The 27785-nt window shown below is 44.0% G+C and overlaps 1 protein-coding gene across 1 annotated transcript in view; it reads left to right on the top strand.

Moving 5' to 3' along the window:
* LOC139418696 (amyloid-beta A4 precursor protein-binding family B member 3-like) overlaps positions 1-27622 on the top strand; it is a 40028-nt gene extending 12406 nt beyond the window's left edge. Inside the window, exons 2-12 of the mRNA XM_071168343.1 lie at positions 11784-11971; positions 12099-12172; positions 13559-13610; positions 14187-14333; positions 14653-14780; positions 22845-22959; positions 23060-23147; positions 23304-23387; positions 24697-24812; positions 25079-25258; positions 25513-27622. Of these exons, the coding sequence (XP_071024444.1) occupies positions 11784-11971; positions 12099-12172; positions 13559-13610; positions 14187-14333; positions 14653-14780; positions 22845-22959; positions 23060-23147; positions 23304-23387; positions 24697-24812; positions 25079-25258; positions 25513-25740 (1400 nt within the window). The 3' untranslated portion in view covers positions 25741-27622. The remainder of the gene's footprint in view (positions 1-11783; positions 11972-12098; positions 12173-13558; positions 13611-14186; positions 14334-14652; positions 14781-22844; positions 22960-23059; positions 23148-23303; positions 23388-24696; positions 24813-25078; positions 25259-25512) is intronic.
* The last annotated feature ends 163 nt before the right edge of the window (positions 27623-27785 follow it).

Genomic DNA, 27785 nt, shown 5'->3' with positions numbered 1-27785 from the left:
TCACCGAGATACTCTGGTTCACGGGCAGAGTTTCATTCAACTAGTGTTGAGCCTGACTCCCGTGGTAAAGCTGACTTTGGTCAAGAGTGTCACTACTGTCAAGGTTCAGGTCATTGGAAAAACGACTGTCCGGTTCTCAGGGCTAAAGGTAAATGCAGTGCTTACGTTAAATCTAAGCCTATGGCGTTAGCAGCGCCTGTCCCACATCAGTTCACTCCTGACACACTGTCTCATGCCCAGGGGCATGTGAAAGTCCATATTGACCCAGACTATTTACCTTTCATTACGGTGGGTTTTGTGTCAATGTTAGGAAGTAACGACCTAGTGCCAGTGAAGATCCTGAGACACAGGTGCCTCTGAGTCGTTTGTGCTGGAGTCTGTGTTACCCTTCTCTGCCGATACTGATTCGGGGAATAGTGTTCTAATTAGGGGAATAGGTTTGAACACTCTTATCAGTTCCATTCCATTAACTGATGTTGGATTGTGGACTGGCGAAAGGTGAGGTAAATTTTGGGGGTGCGTCCTTCTGATTGAAGGTCCACCCTATTGAGGGTGTCGACGTTATCCTTGGGAATAACTTGGCTGGTGACCGTGTATGGCCTGTCGTGTTTCCATCTCCAAGCGTTTCAGCTAAGCCGTAATTTGTAGGGATTCCTGATGAGTGCGCATAGTTTCCCAGAGGTGTTTTCTGCGTGTGCAGTGACGCGTTCTATGAGCCGTGGCGACCTGGTCACTGCACCGGCTAATGAGAATGGCACAAAGAAATCTGTCACTACTTTCCCTGTTATCCCGTTATCTGTACCCCACTCCAATCTAATCCAGGAGCAACGGACTGACCCACACATTGGAAGAGTTGCGTGCCTGTGGAACAGTTGGGAAATGTCGCCCATGGCTATTTTCTCATGGTAGTTGTTTTGTGGGGGAGGCTATTAGTCAGGTTGTTGTACCAGTTAAGCTTTGTGAGTTGGTGTTGACAACTTCCCATGATGACGTTGCTGGACATATGGGGGTGTGAAAAACCTACAATTGCATATTAACACATTTATTTTGGCCTAGGTTAAAGAGGGATGTTTCTGAGTTCATCAACACACCTGCCAATTAACTGGTAAACCTAATCTAGCTACTAAGCCGGCACTACTGTTTCCTATTCCTGTACTCAGCCAATCTTTTGAGTATCTGATTATTGACTGTGTTTGTCCTCTGCCTCGCTCTAAGAATGGTAGTAGTTACCTGTTGACTGTGATGTATCAGCCCTTAGGTTTCCTGCTGCCTATCCTCTCTGGTCTATCACCACTAAACTGAGTCAAAGCTTTTAGCACAGACTTTTCTCACTGTTTGGAATCCCTAAGGTCATTCACAGTGATCAAGGATCTAATTTCACCTCTAATCTGTTTGGTCAGGTTTTCCAACAGCTCCATATTAAAAACAATTAGTCTAGCGCCTATCACGCGAGAGTCAAGGAGCGCTGGAACATTTCCATCGAACACTTAAGTCTTTGTTGAGAGCTTATTGTACTGAGATGGATAAGGATTGGGAGGAGGGGTTGCCTTGGTTACTGTTAGCCGCTAGGGCGGTTTCACCGGAGAGCACGGGTTTCAGTCCAAATTACCTTGTGTTTGGACAGGGTGTGTGGACTTCTATCTGTTCTCCAGGATGACTGGAAGTCTCCCGAGCCCCCTCAGTCCCTGTTATCTTATGTGTGTGATTTCCGGCGAAGCCTGTACGCCGCTGGTGATTTTTTTTTATTTTTTATTTTTATTTCAACTTTATTTAACCAGGTAGGCAAGTTGAGAACAAGTTCTCATTTACAATTGCGACCTGGCCAAGATAAAGCAAAGCAGTTCGACACATACAACGACACAGAGTTACACATGGAGTAAAACAAACATACAGTCAATAATACAGTATAAACAAGTCTATATACGATGTGAGCAAATGAGGTGAGATAAGGGAGGTAAAGGCAAAAAGGCCATGGTGGCAAAGTAAATACAATATAGCAAGTAAAACACTGGAATGGTAGATTTGCAATGGGAGAATGTGCAAAGTAGAAATAAAAATAATGGGGTGCAAAGGAGCAAAATAAATAAATAAATTAAATACAGTAGGGAAAGAGGTAGTTGTTTGGGCTAAATTATAGGTGGGCTATGTACAGGTGCAGTAATCTGTGAGCTGCTCTGACAGTTGGTGCTTAAAGCTAGTGAGGGAGATAAGTGTTTCCAGTTTCAGAGATTTTTGTAGTTCGTTCCAGTCATTGGCAGCAGAGAACTGGAAGGAGAGGCGGCCAAAGAAAGAATTGGTTTTGGGGGTGACTAGAGGAGCGTGTGCTACAGGTGGGAGATGCAATGGTGACCAGCGAGCTGAGATAAGGGGGGACTTTACCTAGCAGGGTCTTGTAGATGACATGGAGCCAGTGGGTTTGGCGACGAGTATGAAGCGAGAGCCAGCCAACGAGAGCGTACAGGTCGCAATGGTGGGTAGTATATGGGGCTTTGGTGACAAAACGGATTGCACTGTGATAGACTGCATCCAATTTGTTGAGTAGGGTATTGGAGGCTATTTTGTAAATGACATCGCCGAAGTCGAGGATTGGTAGGATGGTCAGTTTTACAAGGGTATGTTTGGCAGCATGAGTGAAGGATGCTTTGTTGCGAAATAGGAAGCCAATTCTAGATTTAACTTTGGATTGGAGATGTTTGATATGGGTCTGGAAGGAGAGTTTACAGTCTAACCAGACACCTAAGTATTTGTAGTTGTCCACGTATTCTAAGTCAGAGCCGTCCAGAGTAGTAATGTTGGACAGGCGGGTAGGTACAGGTAGCGATCGGTTGAAGAGCATGCATTTAGTTTTACTTGTATTTAAGAGCAATTGGAGGCCACGGAAGGAGAGTTGTATGGCATTGAAGCTTGCCTGGAGGGTTGTTAACACAGTGTCCAAAGAAGGGCCAGAAGTATACAGAATGGTATCGTCTGCGTAGAGGTGGATCAGAGACTCACCAGCAGCAAGAGCGACCTCATTGATGTATACAGAGAAGAGAGTCGGTCCAAGAATTGAACCCTGTGGCACCCCCATAGAGACTGCCAGAGGTCCGGACAGCAGACCCTCCGATTTGACACACTGAACTCTATCAGAGAAGTAGTTGGTGAACCAGGCGAGGCAATCATTTGAGAAACCAAGGCTGTCGAGTCTGCCGATGAGGATGTGGTGATTGACAGAGTCGAAAGCCTTGGCCAGATCAATGAATACGGCTGCACAGTAATGTTTCTTATCGATGGCGGTTAAGATATCATTTAGGACCTTGAGCGTGGCTGAGGTGCACCCATGACCAGCTCTGAAACCAGATTGCATAGCAGAGAAGGTATGGTGAGATTCGAAATGGTCGGTAATCTGTTTGTTGACTTGGCTTTCGAAGAACTTAGAAAGGCATGGTAGGATAGATATAGGTCTGTAGCAGTTTGGGTCAAGAGTGTCACCCCTTTGAAGAGGGGGATGACCGCAGCTGCTTTCCAATCTTTGGGAATCTCAGACGACACGAAAGAGAGGTTGAACAGGCTAGTGATAGGGGTGGCAACAATTTTGGCAGATAATTTTAGAAAGAAAGGGTCCAGATTGTCTAGCCCGGCTGATTTGTAGGGGTCCAGATTTTGCAGCTCATTCAGAACATCAGCTGAGCAGATTTGGGAGAAGGAGAAATGGGGAAGGCTTGGGCGAGTTGTTGTGGGGGGTGCAGTGCTGTTGACCGGGGTAGGAGTAGCCAGGTGGAAAGCATGGCCAGCCGTAGAAAAATGCTTATTGAAATTCTCAATTATGGTGGATTTATCAGTGGTGACAGTGTTTCCTATCTTCAGTGCAGTGGGCAGCTGGGAGGAGGTGTTCTTATTCTCCATGGACTTTACAGTGTCCCAGAACATTTTTGAGTTAGTGTTGCAGGAAGCAAATTTCTGCTTGAAAAAGCTAGCCTTGGCTTTTCTAACTGCCTGTGTATAATGGTTTCTAGCTTTCCTGAACAGCAGCATATCACGGGGGCTGTTCGATGCTAATGCAGAACGCCATAGGATGTTTTTGTGTTGGTTAAGGGCAGTCAGGTCTGGGGAGAACCAAGGGCTATATCTGTTCCTGGTTCTAAATTTCTTGAATGGGGCATGTTTATTTAAGATGGTTAGGAAGGCATTTTAAAAAAAATATCCAGGCATCGTCTACTGACGGGATGAGATCAATATCCTTCCAGGATACCCCGGCCAGGTCGATTAGAAAGGCCTGCTCACTGAAGTGTTTCAGGGAGCGTTTTACAGTGATGAGTGGAGGTCGTTTGACCGCTGACCCATTACGGATGCAGGAAATGAGGCAGTGATCGCTGAGATCTTGGTTGAAAACAGCAGAGGTGTATTTAGAGGGCAAGTTGGTTAGGATGATATCTATGAGGGAGCCTGTGTTTAAGGCTTTGGGGAGGTACCTGGTAGGTTCATTGATAATTTGTGTGAGGTTGAGGGCATCAAGTTTAGATTGTAGGATGGCTGGGGTGTTAAGCATGTTCCAGTTTAGGTCGCCTAGCAGCACAAGCTCTGAAGATAGATGGGGGGCAATCAGTTCACATATGGCGTCCAGAGCACAGCTGGGGGCAGAGGGTGGTCTATAGCAGGCGGCAACGGTGAGAGACTTGTTTTTAGAGAGGTGGATTTTTAAAAGTAGAAGTTCAAATTGTTTGGGTACAGACCTGGATAGTAGGACAGAACTCTGCAGGCTATCTTTGCAGTAGATTGCAACACCGCCCCCTTTGGCAGTTCTATCTTGTCTGAAAATGTTGTAGTTTGGAATTAAAATGTCTGAATTTTTGGTGGTCTTCCTAAGCCAGGATTCAGACACAGCTAGAACATCCGGGTTGGCAGAGTGTGCTAAAGCAGTGAATAGAACAAACTTAGGGAGGAGGCTTCTAATGTTAACATGCATGAAACCAAGGCTATTACGGTTACAGAAGTCGTCAAAAGAGAGCGCCTGGGGGATAGGGGTGGAGCTAGGCACTGCAGGGCCTGGATTCACCTCTACATCGCCAGAGGAACAGAGTAGGAGTAGAAAAAGGGTGCGGCTAAAAGCAATAAGAATTGGTCGTTTAGAACGTCTGGAACAGAGAGTAAAAGGAGGTTTCTGGGGGCGATAAAATAGCATCAAGGTATAATGTACAGACAAAGGTAAGGTAGGATGTGAATACAGTGGAGGTAAACCTAGGTATTGAGTGATGAAGAGAGAGATATTGTCTCTAGAAACATCATTGAAACCAGGAGATGTCATTGCATGTGTGGGTGGTGGAACTAATAGGTTGGATAAGGTATAATGAGCAGGACTAGAGGCTCTACAGTGAAATAAGCCAATAAACACTAACCAGAACAGCAATGGACAAGGCATATTGACATTAAGGAGAGGCATGCTCAGTCGAGTGATCAAAAGGGTCCAGTGAGTGGAGAGGTTGGTTGGGGGTCACGGCGATTTAGACAGCTAAATCGGTAGCAAGCTAGCATAGGAGCAAGCTAGCATAGGATGGAGGTCTGTTATTAGCCAACTCTTGCGTTCCGTCAGTAGATTAGTGGGTTTCCGTGTGGTAGAGGAGATTAATCCAAATCACACAACAACAACAAAAATTAAAACAATAGATATAGTTATAGAGGCCCAAGAAGAAAAATAAATAAATAAAAATAAAATAAAAATTGTCCGATTGTCTATTCAGATAGCAGCCGATAAGATAGCCAACGGCTAGCAGGCCGCAGATGGGCGCCCAGGCAACGTTGCGCCGGAGGAGCCAGCCGGACAATTCCCTCGGGTAGACAACGTCGGCAGTCCAGCTGTGAAGGCCCGGTGGGGCTCCGCGTAGGCAGCAAAACGGGTCCGGATAGGTGACTGCAGCCCAGGAGTGATTGATGGAACTCTTCAGCTGGCTAGCTCCGGAACAATTGATGTTAGCTCCGGAATCGACGAAAGCCGATAGTCACACGGATAGCAGCTAGCTAGCTGTGAGATCCAGGTATGGATGTCCAGAGCCAGCGGCCAAAATCCAGGGACATGGAGAGAAAAATTGGTCCGGTATGTTCCGTTCCGAGCCGCGCTGCGCTGCACCGCGCCGTACAAAACTGGCGATAGATTCTCGAGCCAAAGGACAGCCGATGACCACAAACCGTGGTTAGCTGAGTACTAACGATTAGCCAGTAAATAAGCTAACTAGCTTCTGAACTAGCTTCTGAACCAGCTTCAGAGTAGCTTCTGGACCAGCTTCTGGCTAGCTCCCGGCTAGCTTCTGGCTAATTTCTGGCTAATTTCTGGCTAGCCTCTCGGAGGATTACAGATCTGAGGTAAATAATACTTTTTTATATAAATATAAATTGGTGAAGCGGATTGCAGGAGAGTGTTCTGAAGATGAGTTTTTGGAAAATTAAAAATGTATGTGAAAAAAAAGTTGTAAATATATATATATATACGGGACACGACAGGACGAGGACAAAAATATGTCTGAACTGCTATGCCATCTTGGGAATCTTGGCTAAAGAGAAGCTATCATCTTCACAGGAGATGAGCCTCGCCACTTTTGTCCAGGTGACCAGGTTATTGCTCTGCTGCCAATTGTTGGTTCTCCTTTTCAAGCCAAGTTTCAAGGTACATATACGGTTACTTGCCATTCCAGAACGGTGAAAAGCACACCAACGGTGCCATGTAAATATGTTAAAACTATATTATTCACGTTCCTCTGAGACTGAACGGTGGGAGTCTACAGAGGATGATAAACCTGTTCTTTTGGCCAATACCGTTATTTCGCTGGGTTCTTGTCATGCTAGGTCCGTGCATGGGGAGGAAGTTCCTGGTCCTGACGATTGCATACTGCAGGGTAGATTGAAAAATTCAGAGACACTGGATATTTTAGATGGCCTTCTCGCTCATCTACCTGTTGATGGGCGGGAAGAGATGGTCGGTCTGATTCAGAGATTTCCAGGTTTGTTTTCTGATACACCTACAAACGTAATAGAACACGATATTAATGTTGGGTATGCTGACCCCATTCGTCAGCGGTTCAATAGAGTTTCTTCAGAGAAACTGCGTTGTCTGGATACTGAGGTCAGGTACATGCTGGAGAGTCAGATAGCAGAGCCTTCTTTCTCCAGTTGGACTCTTCCCTGTATCTCGGTCAGTAAACCGGATGGGACAAACAGATTTTGTACAGACTACCTACCGTAAGGTAAACGGTGTCACTAAGCCAGATTAATTTCCTCTTCCTCGGATGGAGGACTGCGTTGATCAAGTCGGAGCAGCTACGTTTGTGAGCAAATTTGACCTGTTAAAGGACTATTGGCAGGTGCCACTGACGAGTAGGGCACGTGAAATCTCTGCCTTTATTACACCCTCTGGTCTGTACTTGTATTCGGTTATGAGTTTCGGTCTGCGTAATGCACCTGCCAATTTTCAGCGACTTATGAACAGGGTTGTCTCCGGTCTGGCCGGGTGCGCTGTTTATCTGGATGATGTAGTGATATATGCAGTTACTTGGGAGGAACATCTGTCCCGTATTCAAGCCTTGTTCGATCGCCTAGCTGCGGGTCACCTTACGATCAATCTGGCTAAATGTGAGTTTGCTCAGGCGACCGTTACATATCTTGGGAAGGTGGTTGGGCAGGCTGAAGTGCGTCCTGTTTGGGGCTACGGTGGTAGCTATTTATGCTTTTCCACCACCAACTACTAAAAAGGAACTGATGCGTTTCTTGGGAATGATTGGTTATTACCGTAGTTTTTTTTAGGAACTTCTCTACTGTGGTCGCTCCCTTGACGGATTTGCTGAAAGCTAAGGCCGTTTACGTCTGGTCTTCTCGTTGTCAACAGGCTTTTGAAGATGCGAAGAGGTTGCTTACCTCAACTCCGGTGCTGACTGCTCCTCGCGTGGATTTGTCATTTACCTTGCAGGTGGATGCGAGTCACGTGGGGGCAGGTGCAGTCCTGCTGCAAGCAGGTGTGTCTGGGTGTTGAGAGGCCTGTTGGTTTCTTTTCCAAAAAGTTGAACCTTTATCAGTTGAACTACTCGGTCTACGAGCTGTCTTGTGCGCCCTGTTCCTGAATGTCCACGTGACTGACCCCTGTTATTTTATGTTTGGTGTTGTCCTGTTCTATCGCTCCTGTCTGTTCCCTTCTGGTCTCGTTTTCTTCTTTCCTCTTAAAGGTTGCTTCCTGTGCGCAAAGGTTGCTGAGGTCTGGAGAGGATGAGGTTGGCCTGGGCAAGAGGAAGTGTGAACACGTACCCCCCCTTATGGATTTGGGACGCAGGCTGGGTATTCTATTAGGATCCAGGGCAGTATTTTGTTTGTGTGACTGGTATGGTGTTCCGGGGTCCTTGTCGGTGGGCGGAACCTGGACGGTTGTCAGCGAAATGGGACACACCTGGGCTCGGGTGTGTCCCGGGATGAATACACCTCTTCCCCATTCGTTGAGACTCTATCCATACAGACACACTGATAGAGTTTGGCTGTGGCATTTTTTGTGGACGTTTTGTTGGTTTGCTTTGGCACCTTTCAACCTCCCTCATTATCACATTTATGGACGCAACCACTCACTTACACTGCTGATTACTGACTACACACAACATTGTTAATTGTATTTACATTACCTCAGTTAATAAATATATTTTTGTTATTTCTAATCTCCACGTTGTCTCCCTTTCTGTTACGGACTGTACTTTACTCAACTTTTTAAAACTTCACTATATTGTGTTTTACACTTCTGTGCTCTGATGTACTGCGCTCTCCAAACTTGTCAAACGAGGACGTCTATGAAATCGGAACCAGTCATGGACGTCTGTTTGGGACAAATTGAACCAGACCAAAAATCAAAACAAACCCTGGACATTGAAATGAAAGCCTGTCCAGACGGTACCCCCCCCCAAAAAAAATCTGTGGAATATCAAATAACTACTTTTCAATGTCAATGAACACCCAGTGTCTTGTCGGTACTCAGTGGATGCTGGTTACAGTAAATGGAGGGAGAGAGGGAGAGAGAGAGACCTCACTATTGCTTTGCCCACCAGAAAGAGAAAGATTTAAGTTATGAGCTGAAAATAACAGTACTAGGTCTACCTTGTTACTTCTGAACTTCCCTTGTACTCCCTCCTCACCAAGGAGGGAAATGAGATGTGTTATTTTTGTAACAGAATGACAAGACCCTAGGCAATCTTTCTTAAACTTACAGAAAGCAAATCATTTATCCAAAATGAAAAATACAAGTATAAACACAATCTTTTAACATATTTTTCTGGTAGATGTTTTCCAAGACCCCTTTTTCCATCTGTTTGACCAGAAATCAAGGCCTTGCCTTAGTCTTAATATTTAGGATGGAACATTTTTGAAAAATGTATAAATGCTTTAATTTCTCAAAGATGTAGACTTGTAGCTTTCATTTGACACAAGATTTTAACTTAACATGTTAGTGCTCATGGGGTCCTTTTACATGGAAATGCCCCATTACAGATCCATGCAAACTGTAAACAGGGGCTATTTTGTGCACTGTGTCAACATCAAAATAGTTACAACAGGAATTGCACGGCACATTTAATCTGTTATTGGAAATCATTTTTACAGTGGAGACTGTACATGATAGATTTTCCCATTTCACCAAGCTTTTTTTCTTTTAGTGGCTGTCCCCAAGTGTGCTTCGTCACATGATGCTGACAGCACAAGAACTAGTCAGCCTAAAACACGAAAAAAAAGTCATTTGGGCGGTCATTGCTTATGGCCTGTCAGCAGAAGGCTTTGCTGCAGCCGATGTGGGAACAGAAGAATGTTTGGTTCGGTTCATGATTGGAGCTATTGGAACTCTCATCGTCTTCTATAGATCCCAAAAGGACTGGACATTCACTCTGCACAGTTGGCAGTCTGAGCGGTACGATGTTGCTACCCCGGAGAGGATTCGTGCCACTATCTTGGTGAATGGGGCCAGTTGCATGGAAGACGATGATTCGCTATGTTTTGGCTTTCATATTGAGGTCTAGTGATATGAGGATTACCCATCATCAGCCCTGGTGTCAGGTTATATAATACCAAATAGCTTGACTTAAACTACAAACCCACCGTAGGAGTAAAAACCCAGCATAGAAGTAAGAACCCAGGGTAATGGTAAGAACCCAGCATTAGGAGATGTCTCCCACCTTTGCAACATGGATTAGGACTAGGCTACATCACATAGGCTCAGAGCCTTTGTTCTGATCTCAAGGAGCATAATTGGGAGAAAGGCTCTACTCTAGTCTGGTATGAGCAGTGACAGCATCAGCCACTGTGATATACAGTAGTTGTTTGTGACAAGTGCACTTTGCCATTCAATTTTTTAAAGCAGAAAATATCAATTTCTTTCAAACTGTCATACATTACGATGTCCCACGGATGCTAGTTCTTAAAATCCCTCCCCTGTATTACTCACTGGTCAATAATGGGAGAAGGGAGGCTACAGTAGGAGAGCTCTGTGCCAAATTGTCTCCTCTGGAGGCCTCGTCCTCAGGGTTGGGATGAGTTCTAATTCTTCACACAGCTTCATCACGCCCCGGAGATGGTGCACTGACCCGTCAATCAGACTGTGAAATGTATTGAATAGTAGTGTCATCCAAGCCCAGGAGGCCTGCCCGCCCGCCTGCCTGCCTATAGAAGCATCCACGAAGACCGAAGAGTTCTGCCTCCATCTCTCTCTAACACTGCAGTCTCTTATACACTGCTGTTATTGATTTGTCTCTCCCTGTAGCAGGGTTCAGCTGATCTGTTCCTGGGTATAATCTTCCCATGCTATTTATCCCAGGGATGTGTGGTGTTGTTTTTCATTGCCAGACACAGGGGTGACCAGGGTTAAAAAGGGTTAAAAAATGGGGATGAGATGTACAAGGCATGAAATCACGTCAAATTCATTTGGGTCACGCACACACACAAACGACAGACCAGAATGAAATAAAGAAAAATAGGCATCAGTGCTTTTTGCATGCTTGATTTAGCCTCTCTATTTTCATTTTGTGCCCCCAGGTTGAGGGTAACACAGCCACTGTGGCACTCTGCTGTGAGAGAGACACCCGTGGCCAGGTGACCTCGGCGGTGTCCCAAATTGCACCCTATTCCCTATGTGGCCTGGTCAAAAGTAGTGCACTACATAGGGAATAGGGTACCATTTGGGACACAGCCCCTCATGTCACTACTGACCCACTTCTTGCTTTCTCTCTCTCTCCTTACATTTTTTTTTACCACCTCTCTATTCGGCTTGCTCTCCCTTCGAGCTGAGCATATTGAGTTAATGTGCAGAATTTGTCATTTCGTGAGTGCGTTACATAATCATTTGCCCTTTCCGAACTCGAAGCGGTTCCATCACATATTCAGAATTAGGAGAAAACAAAGGAGTTGAGCCTCAGACACTGTAGCTATTGCTAGCCAGCTGTGATGCAGAGGGACTGCTCCGAATTCCGATCTGGCATTTGACAGAATTAGCATGTTGCCAGGCTGTGGAGAGTAAGGTCAGCCGTGTGGCTGACCTGGGCTTCAGACTGGGTGAGGCTAACGCTAGATGCCGATGGGATGCAGCCCCCTGGGTACGATGGACCTCAGAGCTGTGTTTGTGCTACGTCCAGCTACCATTATGAACATAATGAAATATATAGATCTGAAACTACTGTTATTATCGTCCTCATCACTTCATTCACGTGACACCAAATGCACTGTAATATTGGTCATGGGCACATTCATTAAGCTTACTTGCTTTCGCCTCTCACCGTTGGGATCCCTTCTGTGATCTTCAGACAACATCTGGAACGACCCGAGTCTTGATCTGGACACTGACCTGCCGTCAGGGTGGCGCACCATCCGGGACAGCACTGGCACCTACTACTGGCACGTGCCTACAGGCACCACACAATGGCAGCACCCATCCTACAGCAATGAGGAGGACCAGAGCGCCGTCAATGGCGTCACTGCCACGGACCTCAAGGTTAGAGTTTCAATTTCAAAACACAGTTCAGTCCTGCTGTTTGACTTTGGCTGCTTTATTCTGGATGTGATTTCATCAGAGAGGAAAGGATCACACCTCTAATAATGTCCCATGTCCTATTTTCCAGAGCCTGGAGGCTGGTGGCAGACGTGGCTCAAGGGCAAGGCTGACAGAGAGCCCAGTGGCCTCCGTAAATGACAGGTACTCCTTCAATATCCTCTGCAGACCCACACCAACACTCATTCACCTTCACAAGCACTGTAGCCTTGTTACAAACTCGTTCAGGCCATCCATGGTAGAGTATTGAGTACGACACAATTAAGCTCCGTGCCAAAGTTATTCTACAAGGTTAACGGGTCGATGAGGTACATTTGTATCACCTGCAGATCCGGATGCTTAGGGAGCTCTTTGAAATAAAAGACGTTGATTGTGTAAATCAAATGAGAGGGTTAGTGCATGGGATGTATTCTCTCTCTTTGAATCTGTTTTGATGGCAAAAGGGCTCATGATGGCTTCACTGGCCCGGGAATGTGGCAGACCACATATATCCCTATGCCTCCTGGAACAACACCCATTATTCAATTGTCTGTGTTCTGAGCAGAGGCCAGATCTGTCCCCTGCCTTATCGGGAATGGATAAGTTCTTTGAGGCGTCATGTGCAGATGATACAACCACTACGGCATATCCTTACAGTCCAGCCTTTGTGCCATAATCTGAATACATACAGGCAATTGCGGTGGGGGGGGGGGGGGGGATCTATCCAATATAGTGCCTGAAGATAAGTCTAAACCATCTGTCACACAAACCAGTATTCTAAGGTTTCTTTAGCCTAAAGCAAGGTACAACCTGTTTGGTCAAATCACCTGGATGGTTGTTCATAAGTTCTTTAACATTACATATGGCTGCCTTGCTTATACCATTACGGGCAAAAGCACACAACAATTCAATTATCATGAGTTATTCTGGCACTGTGTCCTGTAACATGTAGAGGTTGTTGAATCCACCGTTAAACACAGTCTCTGCTGCAGTGGTCATGTGTAGAATCAGGGTGCATTTGACACCTGGGAGCTTAACATTCTGTATGGGCAGAGATGGCGGAGAATAGTGAAACTCAGCTCACTGAGCACAGCATCAAGAAATCCATAGGTCTTATAATGGACATAATCACATCCTACTCTGCTTCACCAAAGAGTGCAATGGAAAGGGAGGGAGAGTCTTGACTCAGTGGGCTCCTGGTTGCAGGAATAGCAGCCTCTTGGGATTGTCTCCAGTCAGCTGTATCAGAGGGCTAATGAGAACTCCACCTCTGAGTCAGTCCGCATGAAGGCGATCAAACCAGCTCTCTCTTTGTTTTTGTCATCCACTGCTCACTCAACAGCTGTTTCCATCAGTGGCAGGCAAGGGCTTTACTTTCAAAGTCGAACACAAAACAGATCAACAAAGGACGAGATGGTGACATACAACACAATATTCCACACAGCATCATCCGGGGCAGCAGTGAGGGATGCAGAAAAGGCTACCGTGTCATTTGTGCTGTCGTGGTGGTAATCCTTCATGTAATTTGACTGTTCTGCTAATCTCCCACAGGATCTCCTGGCAGGACGATTATTTCTGCACCAACATGGATCCTGACTCCAAGGTAGAGTGGGCTACGGTGTCCAAATCCCTCTCCTTCTGCAGCACAGCATGTTCTGATAAATAACATCCATAAAACCAGATTTGTCCATTTACGTCAGCTTATTGTAAAACGTTTTTTTGTTTTTTTTCATGCATTCTAGCTGAATCAGAACTCTTAACCATATTTGCCGTCATTTATTCGCTGAGGGTTAAAAGAGGACACCTTTTCTTTTTTAATGCAAGCCCTGGTCGATAGTTGTTTTTCTGGCCCAGGCTAGGCAGCTCTTAGAGGAGTTCATAGACCATGTCCACTAAAAGGATGTGAGAGTTATCTTTGAAGTCACAGTGAGGAGCAGTAGTGATTGAAAGTCGCTAAATGCATTTCGTGGATGCATCATGTTGATATACTGTAGATGCCCGAAGACACTTATAACCTTTTATACTGCATATGATCGGAAAAACACTGCGCATCCAGGCACATCTCTTTCTGACACTCTCTGCTCATTATCTTTTCTTTCTGCCTCCTCCTCATCTCTACCATCCACTCCTCTCCGCTGCCTCCTGGGCCCTGTTGGCGTGGTGTGGTTGTCTTGGTCAGTGTTTTGCGGTGCGCTCACTGGGCTGGGTGGAGATCCCAGAGGAGGAGCTGACCCCGGGGAAGAGCAGTCTGGCTGTCAATAACTGCATCCAGCAGCTGTCCAGCAGCAAGGCTGAGGGCCGCGATGCACTAGGCGCCTGGGGAGAGGTAAGAGGGGGCGGGGGGGTTGAGGGAGTAATGGTGGGTGGTGAAGTAGAATACAGTAACATTACTTGTTTATTAGGTTTTGTTTTAGTTTGGTCTATTTTGAAAAGCAGTACATGGCTCATTGTGCAATTGTTTATTGTGCGTTACTCCTTTAAATGAAACCATTAGTAGCTTTGAGAACCCTCAGTACCTCATACGACCTTGGGTTTGGTCCAGTACATGTGAGCTTGCAGTTTGCTTGCAGGCCAGATTACCCTTACTGCCACCATAAAGCAGTCCCACTGAAGCCCCCCCACCTTGTCACCTCTGTCTCTCCCAGGGCCAGGACATGATGATGGTGCTGAAGAAGGACACCCTTAGCCTGATGGACCCAGTGGACCGCAGCCTTATCCACTGCCAACCTATCATCAACATCCGTGTGTGGGGCGTGGGATGCAACAACGGCAGGTGGGCCAACCTGGGGATCGTATGGGCAAATACCCCCACTCCTCTCTCCCAGAATGAAAATATCACATAATTTGGTCTGCTTTGTGATTTATTTCTGGGTCCATAGGTGTTCGAAATTGGGAGTTCCGGTTTACGAAGTCTCCCCCCCCTCGCAAAAGTAAACTCTCAGCCATAGCTAATTTCACCACACGTGCGAAGTTCCCCCGCCCTGATATGTACAAATAATCAGTGACGAAAACCCAAGCAACGGAACCAGTGCTGCTCATTATCCTACACGTTCCATCCTGTCTACAAGAGATGAATATATCTGTAGTTACATTTTGAAACACAGTATAATATGGTGAACTGACCAACTAAGCACAATGCTCTTGGGTTGTTCGGTCAGGAAAGACTGTTCAAAGTTGTTGTTATTGTGTATACTTGATGACATGGAAATATTCCATTGAGTGAAGAAAGTAAATTATTTATATGATATTGTTTTTTTATGGGCTATACAGCCTTGGGTAAGGTTAGTTCTTCTGGGTCACAGGTGTTTATGGCCTATTGTAATACACTGGGGTGCTCATGTTGAGTGGATTTGAGGGCAGCTATATTTTCGTCTACGCTCTTGGTGGAGAACATTCAGGCATTGATCTGATGGCAGTGTCAGTGGAACTACATCTAAGTACAATGGAATAGCCCCGAGGAAGAAACGTGACAATGATAGAAAATGCTAAGGATTTGAAAAATCCAAGACTGAAACTACTGAAAATAAGTCAATATATAGGTGTGACATTTTTACACACGGTACGCTATATTGTGTTATGATCATAGTTGTAAACCAATGCAAGAGTTTTGTCTCATATTTTAAGTAGTTGTAATAATGAACTTTCTTTCTTTTTTTTAACTGCCACTCATGAAAACAGAGACAGGTAATCACTCTCTTCTTGGTCAACTCATTTTCTGTTGACGTGCCATTTGTGACTTTGACAGCTTGCATCATGGTCGCAAGTGAACGCTTGGTGCCTCGGGAAGCTTCTGTGTAGTTTCTGTAGTCATGCTCTAGTGTCTCGTCGATAATGTAACGTGCTTCTGTCGACATGTAATGTACTGTATGTGAATGCCTGCCCTGTTTCTCATGCATGTTCAAAGGAACCCCTGTCTATTTCCTTCTCGACTTGTAGTGACCCTTGTTTCTTATGCAATGTGCTGTTCTGTCCTTGTCTCACAACAAAATGCCCACTCAGTACTATCCCAGGCGGTTGTCTTGCCAAAATATTACTGCTGATGATTGATCTATAAAGTGAGATTCATAATGGTATACAGGTGTACCTGAGGTAAATTCAGCTCAAACTGCATTTGAATCAATTAGAAGTCATAGTGATTGCATTCCTTTGAGAGCCAAGTGGAGGACGCATCAATGTGTATCTTACAGTGTGTATCTCAATGTTCATCTCACAGGTTTTCTACTACAGTTGAATGGGCTTCTTTTTCTTTTGACGAATGGACCAGGATAGATTGCTGGGTCGTGTCCAATTGATCAGCTCCCCTGAGCCAAGTTGCACTCCTTTCTACTCTGCCAGTCTGAGTTAAACTGTAAAGTCGCACCTTTCGCTATGACAAATACTCCCCATATACAGTGCCTTCAGAAAGTATTCCCCTTGCCTTATTCCACATGTTGTTGTGGTACAGCCTGAATTCAAAATGGATTAAATGTATATTTGTTCTCACCCATCTACACGCAATATCCCATAAATACAGAAATATCTAATTTACATAAGTATTCACACCCCTTCTAACACACATATTAGAATCACCTTTGGTGTGAGTCTTTCTGGGTAAGTCTCTAAGAGCTTTGCCCACCTGGATTGTACAATATTTGCACATTACTCTTTTAAAAATTCTTCAAACACTGTCAAGTTCATTGTTGAAGAGTTATTTTCAATTCTTGTCATAGATTTTCACGACGATTTAAGTAAAAAAAAATGTAACTATACCACTCCGGAACATTCAATGTCGTCTTGGTAAGCCTTGTGTTTTGGGCTATTGTCCAGCTGAAAGGTGAATTTGTCTCCCAGTGTCTGTTGGAAAGCAGACTGAACCAGGTTTTCCTCTAGGATTTTGCCTGTGCTTAGCTCTCCCTAGTCCTTGCCGATGACAAGCATACCCATAACATGATGCAGCAACCACCATGCTTAAAAATATGAAGAGTGGTACTCAGTAATGTGTTTTGTTGGATTTGGCCCAAACATAACACTTTGTATTCAGGACATTAAGTTAATTTCCTTGACTAGTTTTTTGTAGTTTTACTTTAATGCCTTATTGCAAACAGGATGCATGTATTGGAATATTTTTATTCTGAACAGGCTTCCTTATTTTCACTCTGTCATTTAGGTTAGTATTGTGGAGTAACTACAATTTTCTTGATCCATCCTCAGTGTTCTCCTATCACAGCCATTAGGCTATGTAAATGTTTTAAAGTCATCATTGGCCTCATGGTGAAATCCCTGAGCAGTTTCCTTTCTCTCCGGCAACTGAGTTAGGAATGACGCCTGTATCTTTGTAGTAACTGTTTGTATTGATTCACCATCCAAAGTGTAATTAATAACATCACCATGCTCAAATGGATATTAAATGTCTGTTTTTTTTACTTTAACCGATCTACCAATAGGTGCCCTTCTTTGCGAGTCATTGGAAAAACTCTCTGATCTTTGTGGTTAAATCTGTGTTTGAAATTAACTGCTTGACTGAGGGATCTTACAGATAATTGTATGTGTGGGGTACAAAGATGAGGTAGTCATTAACATATTATGTAAATATTATGTTATCTTCAATGGGATAGCCCACCCCCCCTCCACAAGACGGTTGAGCTAACGCAGGCTGCTAATGCGATTAGCATGAGGTTGTAAGTAACAAAGAAAATATTTCAAGCCATAGACATACAGTATCAAATCAAATCAAATCAAATATTTTTGTATAGCCCTTCGTACATCAGCTGATTTCTCAAAGTGCTGTACAGAAACCCAGCCTAAAACCCCAAACAGCAAGCAATGCAGGTGTAGAAGCATGGTGGCTAGGAAAAACTCCCTAGAAAGGCCAAAACCTAGGAAGAAACCTAGAGAGGAACCAGGCTATGTGGGGTGGCCAGTCCTCTTCTGGCTGTGCCGGGTGGAGATTATAACAGAACATGGCCAAGATGTTCAAATGTTCATAAATGACCAGCATGGTCCAATAATAATAAGGCAGAACAGTTGAAACTGGAGCAGCAGCACGGCCAGGTGGACTGGGGACAGCAAGGAGTCATCATGTCAGGTAGTCCTGAGGCATGGTCCTAGGGCTCAGGTCCTCCGAGAGAGAGAAAGAGAGAATTAGAGAGAGCACACTTAAATTCACACAGGACACCGAATAGGACAGGAGAAGTACTCCAGATATAACAAACTGACCCTAGCCCCCCGACACATAAACTACTGCAGCATAAATACTGGAGGCTGAGACAGGAGGGGTCAGGAGACACTGTGGCCCCATCCGAGGACACCCCCGGACAGGGCCAAACAGGAAGGATATAACCCCACCCACTTTGCCAAAGCACAGCCCCCACACCACTAGAGGGATATCTTCAACCACCAACCAACTTTCTGATTTGAGACGAAAGCTTAAATTCTTGTTAATCTAACTGCAGTGTCCAATTTACAGTAGCTAATGCAGTGAAATAATACCATACTATTGTTTGAAGAGAGTGCACAATTATGAACTTGAAAATGTATTAATTAACTAATTAGGCACATTTGGGCAGTCTTGGTAAATTTTGAACAGATGTGCAATGGTTCATTGGATCAGTTTCAAACATTTCACATGCACTGCTTAGATTTTGTCTAGTGGACAAAATCTAAGTTGCACCTGGGCAGGAATAATACATTATGGCCTTTTTCTTGCATTTCAAAGATGATGGTAAAAAAAAAATTAAAACATACATGTTTTTTCTTTGTATTATCTTTTACCAGAACTAATGTGTTATATTCTACTACATTAATTTCACATTTCCAAAAACTTTAAAGTGTTTCCTTTCAAATGGTATCAAGAATATGCATATCCTTGTTTCCGGTCCTGAGCTACAGGCAGTTAAATTTGTGTATGTAATTTTAGGCGAAAATTGAAAAAAAGGGTCCGATCCTTAAGAAGCTATACATTATTCTTGCACACAGAGTGAGTCCATGCAACTTATTATGTGACTTGTTCAGCACATTTTTACTCCTGAACGTATTTAGGCGTGAAATAACAAAGGGGTTGAATTACTTATTAACTCGAGACATTTCAGCTTTTAACTTTAAATGAATATTTGTAAATATTTCAAAAAAATATTTCACTTTGACATTATAGGGTATTGTGTGTAGGCCAGTGACACAAAATCATAATTTAATACATTTTAAATTCAGGCTGTAACACCATTTTTTTTGGGGGGGGGGGGGGGTAAAGGGGTGTGAGTACTTTCTGAAGGCACTATACTCCTCGCTTTTACTGTATTACACCCAAACCAAAGACGTGGATTATGCAGGGTCCGCTCTAAGGGCCCCCACTCTCAAATTACTGCTCAGCGTTAGAATAGTAGAATTCACAAAGTGTAATTTCGAAATTTGCTTGTGCAGCAGTTTTTCTCCCATGTCAGTCACTGACAGTCACTCAATTAGCCATATCAGCTAACACATTTTTTTTATTGGTATGTTAGTCTAGCCAGCTATCTAAACTTGTAGTAATCATGGCCGACTACCGATCCGCCGTGCAGGGCATGTGCCCAGGGGCCCTGACCTCCAGGGGGTCCCTATTGATTGTTTTAGTTACTCTCACTCAGCTATTATTAACATGACATATACAGTGCCTTGCGAAAGTATTCGGCCCCCTTGAACTTTGCGACCTTTTGCCACATTTCAGGCTTCAAACATAAAGATATAAAACTGTATTTTTTTGTGAAGAATCAACAACAAGTGGGAAGTGGAATGACATTTATTGGATATTTCAAACTTTTTTAACAAATCAAAAACTGAAAAATTGGGCGTGCAAAATTATTCAGCCCCTTTACTTTCAGTGCAGCAAACTCTCTCCAGAAGTTCAGTGAGGATCTCTGAATGATCCAATGTTGACCTAAATGACTAATGATGATAAATACAATCCACCTGTATGTAATCAAGTCTCCGTATAAATGCACCTGCACTGTGATAGTCTCAGAGGTCCGTCAAACGCGCAGAGAGCATCATGAAGAACAAGGAACACACCAGGCAGGTCCGAGATACTGTTGTGAAGAAGTTTAAAGCCGGATTTGGATACAAAAAGATTTCCCAAGCTTTAAACATCCCAAGGAGCACTGTGCAAGCGATAATATTGAAATGGAAGGAGTATCAGACCACTGCAAATCTACCAAGACCTGGCCGTCCCTCTAAACTTTCAGCTCATACAAGGAGAAGACTGATCAGAGATGCAGCCAAGAGGCCCATGATCACTCTGGATGAACTGCAGAGATCTACAGCTGAGGTGGGAGACTCTGTCCATAGGACAACAATCAGTCGTATATTGCACAAATCTGGCCTTTATGGAAGAGTGGCAAGAAGAAAGCCATTTCTTAAAGATATCCATAAAAAGTGTTGTTTAAAATTTGCCACAAGCCACCTGGGAGACACACCAAACATGTGGAAGAAGGTGCTCTGGTCAGATGAAACCAAAATTGAACTTTTTGGCAACAATGCAAAACGTTATGTTTGGCGTAAAAGCAATACAGCTCATCACCCTGAACACACCATCCCCACTGTCAAACATGGTGGTGGCAGCATCATGGTTTGGGCCTGCTTTTCTTCAGCAGGGACAGGGAAGATGGTTAAAATTGATGGGAAGATGGATGGAGCCAAATACAGGACCATTCTGGAAGAAAACCTGATGGAGTCTGCAAAAGACCTGAGACTGGGACGGAGATTTGTCTTCCAACAAGACAATGATCCAAAACATAAAGCAAAATCTACAATGGAATGGTTCAAAAAGAAACATATCCAGGTGTTAGAATGGCCAAGTCAAAGTCCAGACCTGAATCCAATTGAGAATCTGTGGAAAGAACTGAAAACTGCTGTTCACAAATGCTCTCCATCCAACGTCACTGAGCTCGAGCTGTTTTGCAAGGAGGAATGGGAAAAAAATTCAGTCTCTCGATGTGCAAAACTGATAGAGACATACCCCAAGCGACTTACAGCTGTAATCGCAGCAAAAGATGGCGCTACAAAGTATTAACTTAAGGGGGCTGAATAATTTTGCACTCCCAATTTTTCAGTTTTTTATTTGTTAAAAAAGTTTGAAATATCCAATAAATTTCGTTCCACTTCATGATTGTGTCCCACTTGTTGTTGATTCTTCACAAAAAAATACAGTTTTATATCTTTATGTTTGAAGCCTGAAATGTGGCAAAATGTCGCAAAGTTCAAGGGGGCCGAATACTTTCGCAAGGCACTGTAAGTCTTAGTAACATTTGTAGAATTGCAGGAAATTTGCTTTAAAACGGCAAAAATGTCTGTCCACTCTGGAGGCTGGTGAGGGAAGAACGGATCATAATAATGGCCAGAACGGAGCAAATGGAATGGCATCAAACACCTGGAAACCATGGAAACCATGTGTTTGATACCAATACCACTAATTTGGCCCCAGTCATTACCACGAGCCCGTTCTCCCCAATTAAGGTGCCACCAACCTTCTGTGCTCTCCACCCCATGGTAAAATTAGTATAATTGCAAGAAATTAGCTGTAAAACTACACATTTTTCTCTCCGCCCCATGGTAAAATGTGTAGAATTGCATGGAAGCTTGCTTTAAAACTGCAACATTTTCTTTACTCCCCATGGCGAACTGTGTAGAATTGCACGAAATTTGGCAAATGTTCTCTCTGCTGTCAAGTGGGGGGCCTCTAAAAGGTTTTGCCCGCTAGGTGGGGAGGCCCCGCAACCTAATCTTGCTTAAGGCCCCCAAAAGGCTAGGGCCGGCTACGTCTGTCATAATAGATTCACTCGTTTTTTTTGGTGACGTGGTGGCGAGATGCTGTGTGGACAAGATCAGAGGACATAGTGGCCTGCACCGACTGCCAATCTGTTTGAGTGGTTCCCTGAGATTTAATAGAGAGGAAGGATCCCACCCTACCGTTTGTGGGCCCACCTTTGATGCCAAAAGGGAAGCCCATCTGTTATTCCCTCTTTCCCTCAATAATTAAAAAGCTGCAGGTCTCTTAGTTCTTTTCACAGGCATCGGCATATCCTGGTGCACCAGAGTTGTGGACTATAAAACAGCACTGTTGCTCGAGGTCACTGAGGATGTTATAGAGATAATTACACACGTAAAGCCACGTAAAGCCATCAAACTGCAACCACAGAGCTTTTTCCCAGTTAGTAACTGCACATATGCACACCGAACAGTTCTTTATGAACTGACTACTTGTCAGAGAGTTTACATTACAATGTCAGTTGAGTGACTTTGCTCTGATATGTGAATGCAGTGTAGAAGAGATGGTGAGTCTCTTGTCCCTTTTCTGGTATTAGAAATTGGTGACAGGGCGACAGTATTCCATGTCCCTGTTCTTTAAAGTCCCGAGAACAACGTCTGTCCATATGCATCACTGGTACTTATAGACCTGACATCTGATGCGACCTGCCCCTATCAGCTGCTGAGGTCACAATGTGTTGAGCCAGAATGGAGCTGATAGCGTCAATGTTGCGAGAGCCTGTGCTGTCTTCAGTGCTCAGTTGCTTAGTCGTTTGATGATTGTGCATGTTATCAAACCAACTGTTACGTGATACTGGCTGGTGTACCACTGGTTTCAGTTCAGTGGACCAACGCGGTCATGCGGCACAGTAGTTGTGCCGAAGAAGCGATAGTTTGATGTGTCGCGTGTGTTCAATATGGCTCTGAATTCCATCCCATTCCTACTAATGCTATTATCTTGTCATACATACAGTACCAGATCACCAGATGAATTGTGAAGTCGGTTAACTTCCCCACAAACCAGACATATAGATGCCCGTTCTCTGTGTTTAACCTCTGCTTTTGTGTTCCGCACCGTTTACAGAGACTTTGCCTTTGTGGCCAGTGACAAAGACACCTGTATGCTGAAGTGCCATGTGTTTCGCTGCAACGCCCCAGCAAAAACCATCGCCACGGCTTTGCATGAAATGTGCTCAAAGGTAACCAAAGGTTTCCAGCATAGGAAGTGGTTGAACTTCCCTTTCAGCCCACCGTAGGAGTTTAGGTTCCATTCCATGATGTGTCTGTGTGTGTATCCAGATCATGGCAGAGAAGACGACTAGAAGCCCATCTATGGCCCGCTCCCTCACCATGGAGAACATCTCCCCTGAGGACCTGCCACGTCAAGGTGCTGTAGCCTGGCTGAGCTCAGAGCCCATAGAAACCCACCCGTTACAATTTGTAGGGATTTGTCTGACTGGAGCCATGTGTAGTTTATACGGATGGTAAACTCCATAATGTGGCAGAAATCGTGTGATACATTATATTCGTATTTCTGCTGCAGTGGACTTCCTGGATGCAATGAGGAAAAGGGTGCAGAAGTTTGAGGTGCAGTACATCGGAAACCTGCCTGTCTCCAGGGCGATGGGTAGGTTTACTGTATTCTAATCTCACCATATTGATTTATTAAACTGGCAAAATACCATCAAACTTGTCATCTAATTGAACTAGATTTTTTTTAAACGAGCCAATGTTCCCTTTCCTGTAACAACCTTGAGAGTCAACAGGGGAAGAGGATCTGTAATATCTCATCACCAGATATAGAGGATTAGACCGCAGCCAGGAGTCACAGGCATGTTTAAAATTGGGGCCGGATAACGGGACAGAGGACATCGTCTCTTTATCCTCAGCAAATACGCCGAGTCACGTCTCATGGCTAGGTAACTCTCAGGTTCACTGTGTATTTGGCTGTCCCCAGGCGAGGCGTCGTCTCGCAGTATGTAACACGGCACTCTTTCAGAAAATGGATTATTGATTACAGGCTCCAAAACGGTAGCATCCATCAAGGTGTTGTTAGCTGGATCAGCTGACTAACTGACATAAACGCCCAGTCCCAGATGCTTTATGTCGGAGATATTGTGCTCCACTGAGGTTTTTATTTAACCTTTCAATTGTTTCGGAGATTATTCCACAAGTAAGGTGCAACAAAAAAAACGAATAGCAGATTAACCTAACTCAGTGGAGATAGAAGGGATCCCCAGAGTTAGCCATCCCTGATACCGGGTCTGGGAGCTCGTACGTCTGTAGGTTAACAATGAAGTAATGTAAGCCTGTAATAAACTGCGTTCAATGTCTTCAATACAGTGGCAGCTGCTTGCATATAGACAATATCGCCATAGTCTAGAACCGCTATGAATGTCGACTGAATGATTTGCTTTGTGCTATTTAACGAAAGGCATGGCCTATTCCTATAAAGGAAGCCCGTTTTAAGTCTCAACTTCCTAAACATTAAGATGCCCAGATATTTAAAAGGCGGCCCACGATCAATGTGGGCACCATCCAATGTATATATGCATAAATCATCAGATACATTTGAAGCGTTTTGGAAAACAACATATGCTTGGTTTTACCTGCATTAAGTACCAATTTCAGTTGACTAAAGGCTTTCTGCAAGGCAATAAAGGCAGATTGTAGCTACCAAAGAGGTTTTCTTATTAATGATGACAAGCCATTAGTCGTCATTGGAGACTACACACCCGAGGTGATGATCGCATTGGTTCGCAATCACTGGAATGTCGTTTGAGTATACTGTGTAGTACAATGAAGAAGAGTTGAGGCTAGGATCATTTCCTCTCAAAACAGGTGATCTAACCTTGGTTTTTACAGTACTTTTAGAAGTCACTGGGCTGTTACTGAAGCAGCTTTATTAAGGGGCTTTATGTGAGATTCTCTGGCAGGTATGGAGGTGCTGAACCGGGCCATAGAGAGCATCATGAACACCTCAGACAGTGACGAGTGGGAGCCCATCGTCATCCACATCTCCGACACTGTGCTTTCACTCTGGAAAGGAGAGGTGAGGAGTGCTCAGGAAACCTGTAAATGCAGTGGTCAGACCAACCAATGAAATTATTACATTTCTCTGTCTACCTGATGCTCTCTCTCTCTCTCTTACACTCTCTCTCCCTTTGTCTCTCCCTTTGTCCCTCTCTCTCTCCCTTTCTCTCTCTCTCTCTCTCTCTCTCTCTCTCTCCTTCTTTCACTTTCTTTCTCTCTCTCTCTCTCCTTCTTTCACTTTTTTTCTCTTTCTGTCTGTTACCTTCTCTGGGATTTCTCTTTCAGGATGGAGATGATCCCTTCTGGGAATGTCAAGTGCGTTACCTGACCTTTCTGGGTGTGGGCCATGACACACACACCTTTGCAGTGATAGTGGACTGCGGGACGCAGCGGTTTGAGTGTCATGTTTTCTGGTGTGAGCCGGACGCAGGGATCATCTCTGAGGCTGTGCAGGCTGCGTGCATGGTGAGTGACTAAGGGATGAAACACAGGGCTGGAGAACTAACGTACAAAATGGCTTTTGTAGACGCAGAGGTGAAGCTAGCATGATAAATACTTGAATTTAAACATGCTATCATGGCTGAATGATGAATATTTTAACGGAATTTGTAGGTACTGGTAGAGAATGTACTAGAGCCATGAGTCATGTATGGTATCTTTCTAAAATGAAAGAGAAACTAAGGTCACTGCTTAACATGGCTCCATTGTGCCCCCTGCAGGTCCAGTACCAGAAGTGCTTGGTGGCCCAGACTCCACCACCCAGGTCCAAAATGTGGCAGGCGGGTTCCAAGGTGAAGAGGGCCAACTCCATGGACGGCTTCACTTTCCCAGCTCCCCTTCACCAAGGACTGTCCCCACCCATGACTGGCTCCTCCACAGCCAAAAAGGGCATGCTGGCGTTTTTTGAGACTTTCAGAAATAAACAGTCAGCAGTTTCCACACCATAACAACCAGATAGAGAGGGAGGCGGGAGGGAGCAAGTGAGAGAAGGGGACTTGGGTAAAGGGAGGTACGGCAAATCAGTTTTAGGGCGAAGGGTAGAATGTATAACAGATGTATAACCAGCCATTAGAATGTGAAGATTGAAGGCCAGCTGAGTTTCTATTTGACCAGGCAAGGATGACCATTACAAACTTTTTCTGCATTTATGCTTCTACTGTGTTTCTTTGGGTATACGACATATCTCAACTAGGCTGGTTTGTGGTACAGATTTAGAAAAGAACACTGAGGTGCTGTACTCTCACATTCCACACCTTTCTTATCAAGGAAGAGTTTAAGTCATTAGGATTTTGACTTGTGCTTTTATTGCAAAATACCATCAAATACACAACAATGGCTCCCTGGTTCTAGGTGAAACATACAGTAGCAAAAAAATATGGTGCAGTAATTGACTACTCTTTAATATAGTTATCTGATATTGAACATCAGCAAAATGTAACAGTGACCTCATTCTTGTACAATCAATGTAGCTGGGTAGGTTGTGTTAAATACGTATACTGTTCTTTCTAATAAATGTAAAGGGATCTTTAACTTCAGATATATTCATAGAAGTGTGTCAACTTATAGCCTATAGTCCCTCTGACAGTTGACAACAAATAGATTTCAAATGTGAGATTAGGCATCATAAAGATGGGAGAGAAGATATCACACTCTACATTCCTCCATTATTCAAATTAGACGTGGCAAAATCGAGAATCAGACCTACGAACATCCTAGACCCCAGTTTGTCAACAGCAAATGAAGTCCAATCAGATCTGGGCTTTGGTACAATTTTGACGCAGCATACTCAGAAAGAATCCCTTTGAGCAGGATTCAGGAGTGGCGCCAGTGCCACAGTGGTCTTCACATTAGAGTGAAAGAGAAGATGTTTTATTTCTGTTCTGGAAAAGGTTTGTGTTAGTACAAGCAGCACAAAAGCATAAAAGTGTTAAAAAAAAAAAGATTTAGAAAGGTATGTAGACAGTCCCCGAAGCTCTACAGAAGCACTGCATGCTTTCGCACACGCCTGGGAATGAAATGCTTTGCTCAGGTACTTTCCATGCTATTGGCAATGAAAAAAAAGAAAGACTGACTCTCACTAGTAAAACTGAAAACACTTAGAAATCAAGTCAATGACTAAACTCTAAATGCAAACAGTCCCCACCGCTGAACGCCTGTGTTGTGTTGCTCCTATTGGAGGACACGCTAAACAGCATTTTCACTTGAGAAAACACCAAAACACACTGAATCCCCCCAAAATACAGACTTATTTGCACTGCATTGAATTAAGTATGGGGGGAGGGGGGAAAGGCACTTGGTTTATTGCATGCTGATTTTCAAAGTAATTTGCGACAGTAGGCCCACTGTATGCTGTGAAACACTTGGGCACATAAAAGGAATGGCACTTCAGAGAGGTCATGCTATATATTATGGATATGCAACAGCTCCCCTCCCCCATTCTAAATAGGCATTATATGAGAAAACAACTCAGGTCTCCATATTTAGTGGAAGGTTCATGTCAAAGTTGGAAGAATGAAAAGGTGGAGCTTTGGCGTAAAATAACATGGGTGGAGAAGTGAAATACGTTTAATCCAGGAGAATTTGGGAGAGGTGATGTCATAAAAATGCTAATGTAGCACCTTGAGATTTTTTTTGTTTCTGCTATTTATACTACTAGTAAATACATATGTCTCTCTATATATATATATTTGCAATATTTTAGCACAAAAGAAAATAGGATGTCATGTAAATGCAAACTATTTTAAATTGTGATTATTTCTCGCAGTTGTACCTCACTTGGTCCACAATGTGGTGGTCTATGCTGGAATAATAAATTGCTTGGAAATCCTGTTCTCTGTTTTTTGTGTGTTATGTTTATCAAAGTTCAACTTCAACTCCTCTTTTACAAAGAAAGAGCCTTTTATTTCAACATGAAGTCTAGTCTCATTACTCAGAATCTGGCCACTTTGCTCTACATGAAGTCATCCACTGTTGACTAGACCAGAAAAATGAA

This window comes from Oncorhynchus clarkii, chromosome 10, assembly GCF_045791955.1.
Source record: "Oncorhynchus clarkii lewisi isolate Uvic-CL-2024 chromosome 10, UVic_Ocla_1.0, whole genome shotgun sequence".
Lineage (NCBI taxonomy): Eukaryota > Metazoa > Chordata > Actinopteri > Salmoniformes > Salmonidae > Oncorhynchus > Oncorhynchus clarkii.
This window is presented reverse-complemented; position numbering and strand designations above follow the sequence as displayed.